Raw genomic sequence first — 17867 nt, forward strand, 5'->3', positions numbered from 1 at the left:
ACCCTCCGCACTCTCCCCACACCCTCCGCACTCTCCTCACACCCTCCTCACTCTCCTCACACCCTCCGCACTCTCCCTACACCCTCCGCACTCTCCCCACACCCTCCGCACTCTCCTCACACCCTCCCCACACCCTCCGCACTCTCCCCACACCCTCCGCACTCTCCTCACACCCTCCGCACTCTCCCCACACCCTCCGCACTCTCCCCACACCCTCCGCACTCTCCCCACACCCTCCGCACTCTCCTCACACCCTCCGCACTCTCCTCACACCCTCCGCACTCTCCTCACACCCTCCGCACTCTCCCCACACCCTCCGCACTCTCCTCACACCCTCCGCACTCTCCCCTCACCCTCCCCACACCCTCCGCACTCTCCCCACACCCTCCGCACTCTCCCCACACCCTCCGCACTCTCCCCTCACCCTCCCCACACCCTCCGCACTCTCCCCACACCCTCCGCACTCTCCCCTCACCCTCCCCACACCCTCCGCACTCTCCCCGCACCCTCCGCACTCTCCCCACACCCTCCGCACTCTCCCCACACCCTCCGCACTCTCCCCTCACCCTCCCCACACCCTCCGCACTCTCCGCACACCCTCCGCACTCTCCCCACACCCTCCGCACTCTCCCCACACCCTCCTCACTCTCCCCACACCCTCCGCACTCTCCCCACACCCTCCGCACTCTCCCCACACCCTCCGCACTCTCCCCACACCCTCCGCACTCTCCCCACACCCTCCGCACTCTCCTCACACCCTCCGCACTCTCCCCACACCCTCCTCACTCTCCCCACACCCTCCGCACTCTCCCCACACCCTCCGCACTCTCCTCACACCCTCCTCACTCTCCCTACACCCTCCGCACTCTCCCCGCACCCTCCGCACTCTCCCCACACCCTCCGCACTCTCCCCACACCCTCCGCACTCTCCTCACACCCTCCTCACTCTCCTCACACCCTCCTCACTCTCCTCACACCCTCCGCACTCTCCCCACACCCTCCGCACTCTCCTCACACCCTCCTCACTCTCCTCACACCCTCCTCAGTCTCCCTACACCCTCCTCACTCTCCCCACACCCTCCGCACTCTCCTCACACCCTCCTCACTCTCCTCACACCCTCCTCACTCTCCCCACACCCTCCGCACCCTCCCCACACCCTCCGCACTCTCCCCACACCCTCCGCACTCTCCCCACACCCTCCGCACTCTCCCCACACCCTCCGCACTCTCCTCACACCCTCCTCACTCTCCTCACACCCTCCTCACTCTCCCCACACCCTCCGCACTCTCCCCACACCCTCCGCACTCTCCCCACACCCTCCGCACTCTCCTCACACCCTCCGCACTCTCCCCACACCCTCCCCACTCTCCTCACACCCTCCTCACTCTCCTCACTCTCCTCACACCCTCCGCACTCTCCCCACACCCTCCGCACTCTCCCCACACACTCCGCATTCTCCCCACACCCTCCCCTCACCCTCCGCACTCTCCCCACACCCTCCGCACTCTCCCCACACCCTCCGCCCTCTCCCTCGCACTCCCCCCGCCCTCTCCCTCGCACTCCCCCCGCCCTCTCCCTCGCACTCCCCCCGCCCTCTCTCTCGCACTCCCCCCGCCCTCTCCCTCGCACTCCCCCCGCCCTCTCCCTCGCACTCCCCCCGCCCTCTCCCTCGCACTCCCCCCGCCCTCTCCCTCGCACTCCCCCCGCCCTCTCCCTCGCACTCCCCCCGCCCTCTCCCTCGCACTCCCCCCGCCCTCTCCCATGTTGGTGAGGCAACTGGAGACAGACAAATTCTCGATCTGTTGTTTAGCAGTGACCCTCGTGCTGTATTAACCCACCATGTGGGGGAACCCCTGGGCAGCTCAGATCACAACATCATTGGGTTTAGTCTTATTGGCCAATCCAAGGCTGCAGCCAATCTAATGCTGGTCCCCAATTTTGAGAGATCTAGTTTTACAAAAATGACTGCAGATCTGCAAAAGTTGACTGGGCAATGCAACTGGCCGGGCAGTCTAGTGCTGAGGACAAATGGGTCCTCGTTAAAACCATTCTCAAACAGAATGAAGCCAATGGTTAAAAGGAGGGCAAACGGCCAAAGTAAACCATTATGGCGGACAAGGGATGCGCAGAGGCAAATCAGATTAAGACAGGAGGCATATTATACACTTCAGGAATTGTACTCACAGGACAAACAAATTGAGAGAGACAAAAGCAGTCATTAGATTAACCAAGAGATGTCGGGAGAACAAGATGGCGTACAATTGCGGCAGTAACAGCAAAAGCTATTTCAGCGACGCTAGCGGTCAGAAGACCGTTAAGGACCGTACAGGGCCACTAAAGGGGCTGCTCTTTCAAAACTGAGATGAGGAGAAACTTCTTCGCTCAGAGGGCAGTAGGTCTGTGGAATTTGCTGCCCCAGGAAGCTGTGGAAGCTACATCATTAAATAAATTTAAAACAGAAATAGACAGTTTCCTAGAAGTAAAGGGAATTAGGGGTTACGGAGAGCGGGCAGGAAATTGGACATGAAGCTGAGTTCGGATCGGTCAAGGCCCTGTGGGTGGGGGAGAGGGCCCAGGGGCTGAGTGGCCGGGTCCTGCTCCTACTTCTTGTGTTCTTTAGATTTGAGGTTAGGATCAGATCTTATTGAATGGCGGAGCAGGCTCGAGGGGCCGATTGGCCTACTCCTGCTCCTATTTCTTATGTTCTTCGATGTGCTGTAGACAACAACTTCATAGATATTAAAATAGAAAGAGATGTCATCTTGAAGAGAATGGGAAATCTCAAAACTGAGAGGGCTCCACATTCGGGCAGTACTCGTCCAAGGGTGATTGGTGAGATGGGACAGGTGCTCTGTGAGCCCACATCTTCAATGGTTCAATAGAGTCAGGGATGGTCCCCTTAGACTGGTAGCTCGCACATGGAGTTCCAATTTTCAAAAAATGGGGACAAATCAAAGCCAGGGAACTACGGGCCTATCAGCCCGACATCCATCAGTGGGAAGATGCTTGAAGGGATTGTGAGAGATGCCCTTTATGATTTCAGGGAAAGAGAAGGGGCCATTAGAGATCCTCAGTACGGCTTCCAGAAAAGGTTGTGTCTTACAAACTTGATTGAGTTTTTTTTTAAGAAATTGCTCGGTTAGTGGATGAGGGACTACCTGGACTTTCAGAAAGCCTTTGATAAGGTTCCTCACACTTGGTTACTTCACCAGGAAGAAGCTTGTGGTATCAGTGAGAACTTGGTACATTTGGATTAAGAATTGGTTCCAATCCCACAGCCAGAAAGTTGTAGTTAACGGACGTGGTTCAGTTTGGAGACATGTCACTAGTGGTGTCCCTCAGAGATTAGTTCTAGGCCCGTGACTCTTCACTGTCTTTATTAATGACCTGGACAGTGGTGTTGGGAGTATGTTTACAGGTGATGGCAAAATCAGTGCAAGGGTTAAGACAGTAGAGAAGTGCAATCATCTGCAAAAGATTTAGATGTGCTGGGGGACTGGGCCACACAGTGGCAAATTGCATTTAACTTAGATAAATGTTGTGTCGTGCATGTTGGTAGGACCACCACCAAATACACGGATCATTCACAGGGAGCGATTACTGAAAGGGGTTGAGAGAGAGAAAGATGGAGGGAGGAGGGAAGAAGTGTTAAGTCACGATGCTCCAGCCATCATGGTGTGGGGCAGGCTGGATGGACCAGCTGGTCTTTTCCTGCTGGTCAATTTTGTATGTTCACACTCACCGCACTCTCCTCGCACACGCACTGCACTCTGCTCACTCTCCCCGCACTCTCCTCGCACACGCACTGCACTCTGCTCACTCTCCCCGCACTCTCCTCGCACACGCACTGCACTCTGCTCACTCTCCCCGCACTCTCCTCGCACACGCACTGCACTCTGTTCACTCTCCCCGCACTCTCCTCGCACACGCACTGCACTCTGCTCACTCTCCCCGCACTCTCCTCGCACACGCACTGCACTCTGCTCACTCTCCCCGCACTCTCCTCGCACACGCACTGCACTCTGTTCACTCTCCCCGCACTCTCCTCGCACACGCACTGCACTCTGCTCACTCTCCCCGCATACTCCTCGCACACGCACTGCACTCTGCTCACTCTCCTCGCACACGCACTGCACTCTGCTCACTCTCCCCGCACTCTCCTCGCACACGCACTGCACTCTGCTCACTCTCCCCGCACTCTCCTCGCACACGCACTGCACTCTGCTCACTCTCCCCGCACTCTCCTCGCACACGCACTGCACTCTGTTCACTCTCCCCGCACTCTCCTCGCACACGCACTGCACTCTGCTCACTCTCCCCGCATACTCCTCGCACACGCACTGCACTCTGCTCACTCTCCTCGCACACGCACTGCACTCTGCTCACTCTCCCCGCACTCTCCTCGCACACGCACTGCACTCTGCTCACTCTCCCCGCACTCTCCTCGCACACGCACTGCACTCTGCTCACTCTCCCCGCGCACTCTCCCCGCACGCTCACCGCACTCTCCCCCGTGTCCTCATACTCTCCCCGCACTCTCTCCCCCTCTCTCCCCGCCCTCTCCCCCTCTCTCCCCGCACTCTCTCCCCCTCTCTCCCCCTCTCTCCCCGCACTCTCTCCCCCTCTCTCCCCGCACTCTCTCCCCGCCCTCTCTCCCCGCACACTCTCCCCGCACACTCACTGCATACTCCCCCGTCCCCTCACACTCTCCCCGCACTCTCTCCCCGCACTCCCTCATTCACCCCGCTCTCTCTCCCCGCCCTCTCTCCCCTCTCTCTCCCCGCCCTCTCTCCCCTCTCTCTGCCCGCCCTCTCTCCCCTCTCTCTGCCCGCCCTCTCTCCCCTCTCTCTGCCCGCCCTCTCTCCCCTCTCTCTCCCCTCTCTCTCCCCGCCCTCTCTCCCCTCTCTCTGCCCGCCCTCTCTCCCCTCTCTCTGCCCGCCCTCTCTCCCCTCTCTCTCCCCGCCCTCTCTCCCCTCTCTCTGCCCGCCCTCTCTCCCCTCTCTCTCCCCGCCCTCTCTCCCCTCTCTCTGCCCGCCCTCTCTCCCCTCTCTCTGCCCGCCCTCTCTCCCCTCTCTCTGCCCGCCCTCTCTCCCCTCTCTCTGCCCGCCCTCTCTCCCCTCTCTCTGCCCGCCCTCTCTCCCCTCTCTCTGCCCGCCCTCTCTCCCCTCTCTCTGCCCGCCCTCTCTCCCCTCTTTCTGCCCGCCCTCTCTCCCCTCTCTCTGCCCGCCCTCTCTCCCCTCTCTCTGCCCGCCCTCTCTCCCCTCTCTCTGCCCGCCCTCTCTCCCCATTCTCTCCCCGCCCTCTCTCTCCCGCCCTCTCTCCCCGCTCTCTATAAAGCTGTCACCAGATGCAGTGAGATGGCAGCAGGGCTCCAAGATCGGAAGTGTCCATCGGCCAGCCACAGTAGAGGTTCACTTCACTCCTGACCGACTCACAACTACGGCAGTCAGATGTGAACTCTGAGCGTGCCACAGTTGTGACAGACACGAGGAAGGGACGTTCAGCACATTCTGCAGCACTTACGCTATCCCTGCTGACCCTGGGCAGCCCCCTGGATCGAGCGAATGGCGCTGACCATTGTCCACTACCATGGCCGGCAATTCCGAAGGCCGTATTAAGCTCGCCGACTATTTGGGGCAGTTCAGGCAGCTCCCAATTGTAAACTCCTATCCCCCTACCGCTGCCTCTGAAACTCCTGCCAGAACTGAGAGCCCTCCTCTCCATCTCAGTAAACTGGACGCGTTCCCTGCGCCCTTTTAAAACAAACGAGCCTCTTAAAGCGAGCCAGGTCTTTAATCTCCAGCCTGAGGAAGAGCTGACAGTGAGATCCCAAAACCCTCATCAAACGGGCTCAGAGCGAGATGTGGACACAGCGGGAAGGATGAAAATTTTTTAAAAAAGAATTGAAATGTTTTAAAAAAAAATTTGTTTAATTAAATTGCACCTCCCCCCCGTTACGCCAGCTGTTGGCGGTACAGCAGGCCAGCTGTGTCCGCACGAACGCCCTCCCCCTCACTCCCCTCCCCCCGCTATAGGCGGTGGGGGACTGTTACCTGCTGCTTAGTGAATGGTCTGACCTAACCGGTGTCCCCTTCCCCCGGAAATACATCCCTCGGCGTGCCACCCGCAGCCTCTTGCATTCCGTCCCGGCGCGACGCACCCCCCGGCGGAGGAGCAGCCCGTGCCATCGAACTACGCCGAGGACATATTTAACTACATGACCCAGCGAGAGGTCAGTCCAGTGCTTCCTGTTTTGTTGCTGGGATACAGAAGCGCGGAGCCCCCCCGGGGTGGGGGTGGGGGCTGGTCGGGGGGTGGGTTGGGGGTGGGTGGAACTTGTGACCAAGGGGATTCCTAAAATTGGGAATTAAAAAGATTCCCAAAACTAGGGGCCATAAGATAAGATAATCGCAAATAAATCCAATCGGGAATTCAGGAGAAACTTCTTTACCCAGAGAGTGGTGAGAATGTGGAACTCACTCCCACAAGGAGTGGTTGAGGTGAATAGTGTAGATGGATTTAAGGGGAAGCTGGATAAACACATGAGGGAGAAAGGAATAGAAGGATATGGTGATAGGGTGAGATGGAGTAGGGAGGGAGGAGGCTCGTGTGGAGCATAAACACCGGCACGGACCAGATGGGCCGAATGGCCTGTTTCTGTGCTGTACATTCGATGGATTCCCTCTTTTATCAGTTTCCAAGTTTTCACCCCCCCCACATCCTCCCCAGCGAGTGCTGACTCTGCCCTGGGGGCCTGATTCAGTGGCTCCCTTTCTTTGCCCTAAAAACAGTGAGCGTTGGGAGGCAATTGAACCGCGGGGGGCTTCGCAGCTGAGCCCAATCCCCCGGGGCCTACACTTGCTCTCGTGCCAGCGCACATCACTGAATAGTGATCAGGGACGCCATATTCCTGGCTAACGTTTTCCCCACCTCGGGCCCAGGGGGTCCGGCTGTGATTGGCAGCCTCCGCAGAGGCCAGGAATGATCGAGGTGGGGGAGGTGGGGGTTGAATTTAACCTGGACTGTGCCGACTGCTGTCAGTTGCCTTGCCATTGTGCAATTCAGTTCTTGGCACTCCCAAGCACCATCTTACTCCGCCCTATTGGGAAGGCGCAGTAATCAGGCCGTGTCTGTCTTGGCTCAGTGGGGAGCTCTCTCTCTCTCTCTTTCTCTCGCCTCTGAGTCAGAAGGTCGTGGGTTCGAGACCCCACTCCAGAGACTTGAGCACAAAATCCAGGCTGACACTCTCAGGGCCAGTACTGAGGGAGCGCTGCACTGTCGGAGGGTCAGTACTGAGGGAGCGCTGCACTGTCGGAGGGTCAGTACTGAGGGAGCGCTGCACTGTCGGAGGGTCAGTACTGGGGGAGCGCCGCACTGTCGGAGGGTCAGTACTGAGGGAGCGCTGCACTGTCGGAGGGTCAGTACTGGGGGAGCGCCGCACTGTTGGAGGGTCAGTACTGAGGGAGCGCTGCACTGTCGGAGGGTCAGTACTGAGGGAGCGCTGCACTGTTGGAGGGTCAGTACTGAGGGAGCGCCGCACTGTCGGAGGGTCAGTACCGAGGGAGTGCTGCACTGTCGAAGGTGCCGTCTTTCGATTGAGACGTTAAACCGAGGCCCCGTCTGCCCTCTCAGGTTGACGTAAAAGATCCCACAGCCACTATTTCGATGAGCAGGGGAGTTCTCTCCAGCGTCCTGGGCCAGTATTTATCCCTCAGTACTGACCCTCCGACAGTGTGGCGCTCCCTCAGTACTGACCCTCCGACAGTGCGGCGCTCCCTCAGTACTGACCCTCCGACAGTGCAGCGCTCCCTCAGTACTGACCCTCCGACAGTGCAGCGCTCCCTCGGTACTGACCCTCCGACAGTGCAGCGCTCCCTCGGTACTGACCCTCCGACAGTGCAGCCCTCCCTCAGTACTGACCCTCCAACAGTGCGGCGCTCCCTCAGTACTGACCCTCCGACAGTGCAGCGCTCCCTCAGTACTGACCCTCCGACAGTGCAGCGCTCCCTCAGTACTGACCCTCCGACAGTGCAGCGCTCCCTCAGTACTGACCCTCCGACAGTGCAGCGCTCCCTCAGTACTGACCCTCCAACAGTGCGGCGCTCCCTCAGTACTGACCCTCCAACAGTGCAGCGCTCCCTCAGTACTGACCTTCCGACAGTGCAGCGCTCCCTCAGTACTGACCCTCCGACAGTGCAGCGCTCCCTCGGTACTGACCCTCCGACAGTGCAGCGCTCCCTCAGTACTGACCCTCCGACAGTGCAGCGCTCCCTCAGTACTGACCCTCCGACAGTGCAGCGCTCCCTCAGTACTGACCCTCCGACAGTGCGGCGCTCCCTCAGTACTGACCCTCCGACAGTGCGGCGCTCCCTCAGTACTGACCCTCCGACAGTGCAGCGCTCCCTCAGTACTGACCCTCCGACAGTGCGGCGCTCCCTCGGTACTGACCCTCCGACAGTGCAGCGCTCCCTCAGTACTGACCCTCCGACAGTGCAGCGCTCCCTCAGTACTGACCCTCCGACAGTGCAGCGCTCCCTCAGTACTGACCCTCCGACAGTGCAGCGCTCCCTCGGTACTGACCCTCCAACAGTGCAGCGCTCCCTCAGTACTGACCCTCCGACAGTGCAGCGCTCCCTCAGTACTGACCCTCCGACAGTGCAGCGCTCCCTCAGTACTGACCCTCCGACAGTGCAGCGCTCCCTCAGTACTGGCAATGGGAGTATCGGCCTGGTTGATGTGCTCAAGTCTCTGGAGCGGGGGCTCGAACCCACGACCTTCTGACTCGGAGAGGAGAGAGTGCTCCGCACTGAGCCACGGCCGACACTCATGATGCCTAACGGGCCCGATCCTGTTCCACGTCAGAGCAGGAGTATCAGCCCCCTGGGAGCGAGTTTAGGCGTCTGCTCGGCGCCACATCGGCCAGGGCTGAGGCAGTCCGGGGTAACCTGGACATCTCTGTGAGTGACGGGGCGTCTACGGCCGATTGCGGGAAACTGAAGCCGACGGGTCACTCTCTCCGGAACAGAAGACAAACGGAGTCTTTCTGTACTCCCCACAGAAGCACTTTGCGCTGCTGAGTTACATGGATCGGCAACCAGGGATCAATGTGCACATGCGAGGGATCCTGATCGACTGGATGGTGGAGGTCCAGGTATGTTGGGGTGCACTGATGCTGGGCCCAATATTTATCCCTCAACCAACACCACCAAAAAAACAGATGGTCTGGTCATTTATCTCGTTGCTGCTTGTGGGATCTTGCTGTGCGCAAATTGGCTGCTGCGTTTCCTACATCACAACAGTGACCACAGTTTACAAGAACTTAATTAACTGTAAAGCGCTTTGGGACGTCCTGAGGTCGTGAAAGGTGCGATAGAATTGCAAGTTCTTTCTTTCCCTTTTTTGTTGGTCCACATCACTGTCACTGATTCTCTTGCACTCGCTCTCTGGCTCTCTCTCTCGTTCTACATCCTTTTCTTTCTCTTTCTCTCGTTCTCCTCCACTCTCTCTTGGCAAACATCTCTTAGTCTTAAACTCTCTGTCTCTTTCTCTGTCCACCTCTCTCTGTCTCTCTCTGTCTCTGTGTCTCTCTCTCCGTCTCTCTCTCTCTCTCTTGCTCTGTCTCTCGCTCTCCGTCTCTCTCTCTCTCTCTCTCTCTCCATCTCTTGCTCTGTCTCTCGCTCTCCGTCTCTCTCTCTCTCTCTCTCTCCATCTCTTGCTCTGTCTCTCGCTCTCTGTCTCTCTCTCTCTCTCTCTCTCCATCTCTTGCTCTGTCTCTCGCTCTCCGTCTCTCTCTCTCTCTCTCTCTCCATCTCTCTCTCTCTTGCTCTCTCTCTCGCTCTCCGTCTCTCCCCCCGTCTCTCTCTCTCTCCCACTCTTCCTTCTCCTCTTTCCGTTGCACAGGAACAGGATGAGATCATTCAGCCCCTCGAGCAGACCAACAGAGTGACAGAGAGAGTGAGAGAAAAATATAAAGGGAAGTAGATTAACAGGGAGAATCAGACAGGGAGCTCAAAGACAAGGGGAAGATAAGACAACATCCAGGCTTGGGCTGATAAGTGGCAAGTAACATTCACGCCAGACAAGTGCCAGGCGATGACCATCTCCAACAAGAGAGAGTCTAACCACCTCCCCTTGACATTCAACGCCGAATTCCCCACCATCAACATCCTGGGGGTCACCATTGACCAGAAACTTAACTGGACCAGCCACATAAATACTGTGGCTACAAGAGCAGGTCAGAGGCTGGGAATTTTGCGGCGAGTGACTCACCTCCTGACTCCCCAAAGCCTTTCCACCGTCGACAAGGCACAAGTCAGGAGTGTGATGGAATACTCTCCACTTGCCTGGGTGAGTGCAGCTCCAACAACACTCAAGAAGCTCAACACCATCCAGGACAAAGCAGCCCGCTTGATTGGCACCCCATCCACCACCCTAAACATTCACTCCCTTCACCACCGGCGCACTGTGGCTGCAGTGTGTACCATCCACAGGATGCACTGCAGCAACTCGCCAAGGCTTCTTCGACAGCACCTCCCAAACCCGCGACCTCTACCACCTGGAAGGACAAGGGCAGCAGGCACATGGGAACAACACCACCTGTACGTTCCCCTCCAAGTCACACACCATCCTGACTTGGAAATATATCGCCGTTCCTTCATCGTCGCTGGGTCAAAATCCTGGAACTCCCTTCCTAACAGCACTGTGGGAGAACCTTCACCACACGGAGTGCAGCGGTTCAAGAAGGCGGCTCACCACCACCTTCTCAAGGGCAATTAGGGATGGGCAATAAATGCCGGCCTCGCCAGCGACGCCCACATCCCATGAATGAATTTTAAAGAACTCTCTCTGATGGTCTATTTCACTTTTTCTTTCCCTCTCTCTCACTCTTTAAAAGAAACTTGTTTTATTGCCCTCCTCAGGAAAGCTACGAGTTGAACGATGAGACCCTGTACCTGGCGGTAAAGATGGTCGATCGCTTTCTGTCCAAGCAGCTGTGCCAACGCGAAGCGCTGCAGTTGGTTGGTGCCACATCTTTACTCATTGCCGCTAAGTTTGAGGTGAGCGCCTTTGCAGAAAACAACCCCCCCTCCTCCATATCCCCCCCCGGTCCAGCTCACCCTCCCTCCTACTGCCCTGTCACTGCCCCAAACAGCATCTCCCTCCCCCACCACCATGCCAGGATCACCGCTGGGCATTTCACCCCTGCCTGCCACGTGCCAGTCGAACTCGGGTCAAGTTCCCTCCTTCCTCTGCTTCCCGGAGGGCACCCTGTTGTAAGGTGGAGCTGGGCCCCAGGAACTGGTGGGAAAGGTGCCAGAATCCCCCCATTGGAGGATAAGGGTCTTGCGAGTTGCCCCCCACCTCCAGCCTGCCCCCAAACACTTGCCTGTTCCTGCCTTCAGTCTCAGCCAAGGTATTCAGGGGCGACCCTCATTCTGATCTTCTGCCCCTCGTTGCTTCTTTCAGTCTTGCTCCTCCGGAATTTCCTCGCTCACTCTGGGGGCTCTGTCCTGATGGCGGGAATTCCACAGGGACCCTCTCCCTCGCTATCCATCTCTCCCTCGCTATCCATCTCTCTCCCTCACTATCCATCTCTCCCTCGCTATCCATCTCTCCCTCGCTATCCATCTCTCTCCCTCACTATCCATCTCTCTCCCTCGCTATCCATCTCTCCCTCACTATCCATCTCTCTCCCTCACTATCCATCTCTCTCCCTCACTATCCATCTCTCTCCCTCACTATCCATCTCTCCCTCGCTATCTATCTCTCTCCCTCGCTATCCATCTCTCCCTCGCTATCCATCTCTCCCTCGCTATCTATCTCTCTCCCTCACTATCCATCTCTCCCTCGCTATCCATCTCTCCCTCACTATCCATCTCTCTCCCTCACTATCCATCTCTCCCTCACTATCCATCTCTCTCCCTCACTATCCATCTCTCTCCCTCGCTATCCATCTCTCTCCCTCACTATCCATCTCTCTCCCTCACTATCCATCTCTCCCTCGCTATCCATCTCTCTCCCTCACTATCCATCTCTCCCTCACTATCCATCTCTCTCCCTCGCTATCCATCTCTCCCTCACTATCCATCTCTCTCCCTCACTATCCATCTCTCTCCCTCACTATCCATCTCTCCCTCACTATCCATCTCTCTCCCTCGCTATCCATCTCTCCCTCGCTATCCATCTCTCTCCCTCACTATCCATCTCTCTCCCTCACTATCCATCTCTCCCTCACTATCCATCTCTCTCCCTCACTATCCATCTCTCCCTCACTATCCATCTCTCTCCCTCGCTATCCATCTCTCCCTCACTATCCATCTCTCTCCCTCACTATCCATCTCTCCCTCACTATCCATCTCTCTCCCTCACTATCCATCTCTCCCTCACTATCCATCTCTCTCCCTCGCTATCCATCTCTCTCCCTCGCTATCCATCTCTCTCCCTCACTATCCATCTCTCCCTCGCTATCCATCTCTCTCCCTCACTATCCATCTCTCTCCCTCGCTATCCATCTCTCCCTCACTATCCAACTCTCCCTCGCTATCCATCTCTCCCTCGCTATCCATCTCTCTCCCTCGCTATCCATCTCTCTCCCTCGCTATCCATCTCTCTCCCTCACTATCCATCTCTCCCTCGCTATCCATCTCTCTCCCTCGCTATCCATCTCTCCCTCGCTATCCATCTCTCTCCCTCGCTATCCATCTCTCCCTCGCTATCCATCTCTCTCCCTCGCTATCTATCTCTCTCCCTCACTATCCATCTCTCCCTCACAATCCATCTCTCTCCCTCACTATCCATCTCTCCCTCGCTATCCATCTCTCTCCCTCCCTATCCATCTCTCCCTCGCTATCTATCTCTCTCCCTCACTATCCATCTCTCCCTCGCTATCCATCTCTCCCTCGCTATCCATCTCTCTCCCTCACTATCCATCTCTCCCTCACTATCCATCTCTCTCCCTCACTATCCATCTCTCTCCCTCGCTATCCATCTCTCCCTCGCTATCCATCTCTCTCCCTCACTATCCATCTCTCTCCCTCACTATCCATCTCTCCCTCGCTATCCATCTCTCTCCCTCACTATCCATCTCTCTCCCTCGCTATCCATCTCTCCCTCACTATCCATCTCTCTCCCTCGCTATCCATCTCTCCCTCACTATCCATCTCTCTCCCTCGCTATCCATCTCTCTCCCTCGCTATCCATCTCTCTCCCTCACTATCCATCTCTCCCTCGCTATCCATCTCTCTCCCTCGCTATCCATCTCTCCCTCGCTATCCATCTCTCTCCCTCGCTATCCATCTCTCCCTCACTATCCATCTCTCTCCCTCACTATCCATCTCTCCCTCACTATCCATCTCTCTCCCTCGCTATCCATCTCTCTCCCTCGCTATCCATCTCTCTCCCTCACTATCCATCTCTCCCTCACTATCCATCTCTCCCTCACTATCCATCTCTCCCTCACTATCCATCTCTCCCTCACTATCCATCTCTCCCTCACTATCTATCTCTCCCTCGCTATCCATCTCTCCCTTGCTATCCATCTCTCCCTCGCTGTCCGTCTCTCCCTCACTATCTATCTCTCCCTCGCTGACTATCTCTCCCTCGCTATCCATCTCTCCCTCGCTATCTATCTCTCCCTCGCTGCCCATCTCTCTCCCTCGCTGCCCATCTCTCTCCCTCGCTGCCCATCTCTCTCCCTCGCTGCCCATCTCTCTCCCTCGCTGCCCATCTCTCTCCATCGCTGCCCATCTCTCTCCCTTGCTGCCCATCTCTCTCCATCGCTGCCCATCTCTCTCCCTCGCTGCCCATCTCTCTCCCTCGCTGCCCATCTCTCTCCATCGCTGCCCATCTCTCTCCCTCGCTGCCCATCTCTCTCCATCACTGCCCATCTCTCTCCCTCGCTGCCCATCTCTCTCCATCGCTGCCCATCTCTCTCCATCGCTGCCCATCTCTCTCCATCGCTGCCCATCTCTCTCCATCGCTGCCCATCTCTCTCCATCGCTGCCCATCTCTCTCCCTCGCTGCCCATCTCTCTCCATCACTGCCCATCTCTCTCCATCGCTGCCCACCTCTCTCCCTTGCTAAACATCTCTCTCCCTCGCTGCCCATCTCTCTCCATCGCTGTCTATCTCTCTCCCTCGCTGCCCATCTCTCTCCATCACTGCCCATCTCTCTCCATCGCTGCCCACCTCTCTCCCTTGCTAAACATCTCTCTCCCTCGCTGCCCATCTCTCTCCATCGCTGTCTATCTCTCTCCATCGCTGCCCATCTCTCTCCATCGCTGCCCATCTCTCTCCCTCGCTGCCCATCTCTCTCCATCGCTGCCCATCTCTCTCCATCGCTGCCCACCTCTCTCCCTTGCTAAACATCTCTCTCCCTCGCTGCCCATCTCTCTTCCTCGCTGCCCATCTCTCTCCATCGCTGCCCATCTCTCTCCCTTGCTAAACATCTCTCTCCCTCGCTGCCCATCTCTCTCCCTCGCTGCCCATCTCTCTCCATCGCTGCCCATCTCTCTCCATCGCTGCCCATCTCTCTCCCTTGCTAAACATCTCTCTCCCTCGCTGCCCATCTCTCTCCCTCGCTGCCCATCTCTCTCCATCGCTGCCCATCTCTCTCCATCGCTGCCCATCTCTCTCCCTCGCTGCCCACCTCTCTCCATCGCTGCCCATCTCTCTCCCTCGCTGCCCATCTCTCTCCATCGCTGCCCATCTCTCTCCATCGCTGCCCATCTCTCTCCCTCGCTGCCCATCTCTCTCCCTCGCTGCCCATCTCTCTCCATCGCTGCCCATCTCTCTCCCTCGCTGCCCATCTCTCTCCATCGCTGCCCATCTCTCTCCCTCGCTGCCCATCTCTCTCCATCGCTGCCCATCTCTCTCCATCGCTGCCCATCTCTCTCCATCGCTGCCCATCTCTCTCCATCGCTGCCCATCTCTCTCCCTCGCTGCCCATCTCTCTCCATCGCTGCCCATCTCTCTCCATCGCTGCCCATCTCTCTCCATCGCTGCCCATCTCTCTCCATCGCTGCCCATCTCTCTCCCTCGCTGCCCATCTCTCTCCATCGCTGCCCATCTCTCTCCCTCGCTGCCCATCTCTCTCCATCGCTGCCCATCTCTCTCCATCACTGCCCACCTCTCTCCATTGCTGCCCATCTCTCTCCATCACTGCCCATCTCTCTCCATCACTGCCCATCTCTCTCCATCGCTGCCCACCTCCATCCATCGCTGCCCACCTCTCTCCCTCGCTGCCCATCTCTCTCCCTCACTGTATATCTCTCCATCGCTGCCCATCTCTCTCCCTCGCTGCCCATCTCTCTCCCTCGCTGCCCATCTCTCTCCATCACTGCCCATCTCTCTCCATCACTGCCCATCTCTCTCCCTCGCTGCCCATCTCTCTCCATCACTGCCCATCTCTCTCCCTCACTGTATATCTCTCCATCGCTGCCCATCTCTCTCCCTCGCTGCCCATCTCTCTCCCTCGCTGCCCATCTCTCTCCATCACTGCCCATCTCTCTCCATCACTGCCCATCTCTCTCCCTCGCTGCCCATCTCTCTCCATCACTGCCCATCTCTCTCCATCACTGCCCATCTCTCTCCCTCGCTGCCCATCTCTCTCCATCGCTGCCCATCTCTCTCCATCGCTGCCCATCTCTCTCCATCGCTGCCCATCTCTCTCCCTCGCTGCCCATCTCTCTCCCTCGCTGCCCATCTCTCTCCATCGCTGCCCATCTCTCTCCATCGCTGCCCATCTCTCTCCATCGCTGCCCATCTCTCTCCATCGCTGCCCATCTCTCTCCATCGCTGCCCATCTCTCTCCATCGCTGCCCATCTCTCTCCATCGCTGCCCATCTCTCTCCATCGCTGCCCATCTCTCTCCATCGCTGCCCATCTCTCTCCCTCGCTGCCCATCTCTCTCCATCGCTGCCCATCTCTCTCCATCGCTGCCCATCTCTCTCCATCGCTGCCCACCTCTCTCCCTTTCTAAACATCTCTCTCCCTCGCTGCCCATCTCTCTCCCTCGCTGCCCATCTCTCTCCCTCGCTGCCCACCTCTCTCCATCGCTGCCCACCTCTCTCCATCGCTGCCCATCTCTCTCCCTCGCTTCCCATCTTCTCCATCGCTGCGCATCTCTCTCCATCGCTGCCCATCTCTCTCCATCGCTGCCCATCTCTCTCCATCGCTGCCCATCTCTCTCCCTCGCTGCCCATCTCTCTCCCTCGCTGCCCACCTCTCTCCATCGCTGCCCAGCTCTCTCCCTCGCTGCCCATCTCTCTCCCTCGCTGCCCATCTCTCTCCCTCGCTGCCCACCTCTCTCCATCGCTGCCCATCTCTCTCCCTCGCTGCCCATCTCTCTCCATCACTGCCCATCTCTCTCCATCACTGCCCATCTCTCTCCATCACTGCCCATCTCTCTCCCTCGCTGCCCATCTCTCTCCATCGCTGCCCATCTCTCTCCATCGCTGCCCATCTCTCTCCTTGCAGGAGCTTTGCCCGCTCTATGTCGATGACTTCCTGTACATCTGTGACGACAGTTACAAACGGGAAGAGATACTGAGAATGGAGAGGACTATTCTTCAGGTGCTTGAATTTGATATCAACATTCCAACTGCGTACTGCTTCCTCCGCCACTACGCAAAGGTAATCCAGAGTTTGACTTGAATCGGTTGTTCCTCCGCCTCAGGTGTTTTGCATTTTGCCTCCTCTTCTTGTGAAGGTGCTGACCCCTCCTGGGGGCGGGGGGGGGTATATTTCCACAGGCCCTGTTTGCCCATCGAAGAGGCCCTTTTTCATCTGTGAGCCTAAACGATGGGTGCTGGTGGGAGTATTTCCTCCATGTGGGAGTGCCACGGACTCACCAAGCCCAATCGTGCCATCAGTCGATGACCCCGAGCGACAGGTTTTGTAGCAGGGATTAGCGATCAGGAGCAGTGTCCTTACCTAAGGGCAGAGAGAAACCTGAGGTTTTTTGTGCAGCCTCAGGGCCACAATGTACAGTTTCAATCCCTCATTAATCCCCAGTCGTCTCACGCAGTTAATACTGATTGACGGTTTATCCGCCAATGAGGCAAGAGCCCTAAGGACGGCCCTTTTAAAAAAAAAAAACCTCCGGGCCCCACAGAGTTCACACCAGCGCGAACTGGGATAATTTTCCCACCTTGCACTCCCAGCGAGGAACCTCGTTCCCGGGACTCCCTATCGGAGGGTCAAGAGCTCACCGACGCTGATTCCCTGACCGCTTCAGTCAGAGGTGGGAAGGTGGCAGGCAAATTGCTCAAATGGAGAGAAAATAGCGTGAACGGAAAGAGATCTGGGGTGTCCCGATTGGCGTTAAATTGAAGCTCGGTGACAGCGAGTGCAGCAAATCAGATGTTGGGATGCGTTAAAAGGTCAAAACTGGGCCAAGAATAGTGAGGGAATCTCACCGCTTTACAAACCACTGATGGACCAATTCTGTGTACAGTTCCGGCCGTCACAGTACAAAAAGGGCGTTGCAGCTACTGAAAGGACGCAGAAGAGAGCGACCAGAATGATTGAGGGGATTGGATTATGAGGAGCGATTATGTACATTGGACATATCCTCACTGGAGAAGAGAGGGTTTGGGAGGTGATGGGGTCGCTGTTTTCAGGATTCTAAAGGGACTGGATAATACAGAACATGACGAGCTGTGTCACCTTGTCCAGGACAGTCGAACCAGAGGACACGGCCTGCACTGGATGGGGCTGGAATTCAAAACTAATCGTGGAAAGTTACGGCACAGAAGGAGGCCATTCGGCCCATCGTGTCCGTGCCGGCCGAGAAAGAGCCGTCCGGCTTAATCCCACTTTCCCGCACTTGGTCCGTAGCCCTGTAGGTTACGGCTCTTCAGGTGCAC

General features: G+C 57.3%; 1 protein-coding gene across 3 annotated transcripts in view; it reads left to right on the forward strand.

Moving 5' to 3' along the window:
* The window catches only part of LOC137302543 (G2/mitotic-specific cyclin-B3-like), a 60819-nt gene that overhangs the window by 32609 nt on the left and 10343 nt on the right, over positions 1 to 17867 (forward strand). The window contains exons 7-10 of one of the 3 annotated variants that reach the window (XM_067972285.1): positions 6132 to 6233; positions 9060 to 9152; positions 10921 to 11058; positions 16477 to 16632. In XM_067972285.1, coding sequence (XP_067828386.1) covers positions 6132 to 6233; positions 9060 to 9152; positions 10921 to 11058; positions 16477 to 16632 — 489 coding nt within the window. The remainder of the gene's footprint in view (positions 1 to 6131; positions 6234 to 9059; positions 9153 to 10920; positions 11059 to 16476; positions 16633 to 17867) is intronic. The other 2 variants (XM_067972287.1, XM_067972286.1) reach the window with 2 other exon arrangements.

Source organism: Heptranchias perlo, chromosome 35, assembly GCF_035084215.1.
Source record: "Heptranchias perlo isolate sHepPer1 chromosome 35, sHepPer1.hap1, whole genome shotgun sequence".
NCBI lineage: Eukaryota > Metazoa > Chordata > Chondrichthyes > Hexanchiformes > Hexanchidae > Heptranchias > Heptranchias perlo.